The 224-nt window shown below is 65.2% G+C and overlaps 1 protein-coding gene across 1 annotated transcript in view; it reads left to right on the top strand.

Annotated features, from left to right (window-relative positions):
• The window catches only part of LOC104463243 (striatin-interacting protein 1), a gene marked incomplete at both ends in the record, with an annotated part of 6,649 nt that extends 6,477 nt beyond the window's left edge, over nucleotides 1-172 (top strand). The window contains one exon of the mRNA XM_010075485.1: nucleotides 78-172. Within this exon, the coding sequence (XP_010073787.1) occupies nucleotides 78-172 (95 nt within the window). The remainder of the gene's footprint in view (nucleotides 1-77) is intronic.
• Between the last annotated feature and the right edge of the window lie 52 nt (nucleotides 173-224).

Genomic DNA, 224 nt, shown 5'->3' with positions numbered 1-224 from the left:
GGTAAAGGAGGGGGCTGTCCCCTCGCATCCCTGCTGGGTGTGGGGAGCGGGATCCCTGTTGTTTTGCCCCTCCACAGTCCCTCCCCTGGCTGTGGCTCAGGTGCAGGTAGACCCGGGGAAGTGCCCATTGATCTCCGGTGGGTGGGAGGTGTGGGGCTGCCCCCAGGCCCAGGTAAGATCTGGGGGAGCAGCACGACACCCCCTTCTCCTTCCTGCAGCATTTC

Source organism: Pterocles gutturalis, unplaced genomic scaffold, assembly GCF_000699245.1.
Source record: "Pterocles gutturalis isolate BGI_N339 unplaced genomic scaffold, ASM69924v1 scaffold29212, whole genome shotgun sequence".
In the NCBI taxonomy this organism is placed as follows: Eukaryota; Metazoa; Chordata; class Aves; order Pterocliformes; family Pteroclidae; genus Pterocles; species Pterocles gutturalis.
This window is presented reverse-complemented; position numbering and strand designations above follow the sequence as displayed.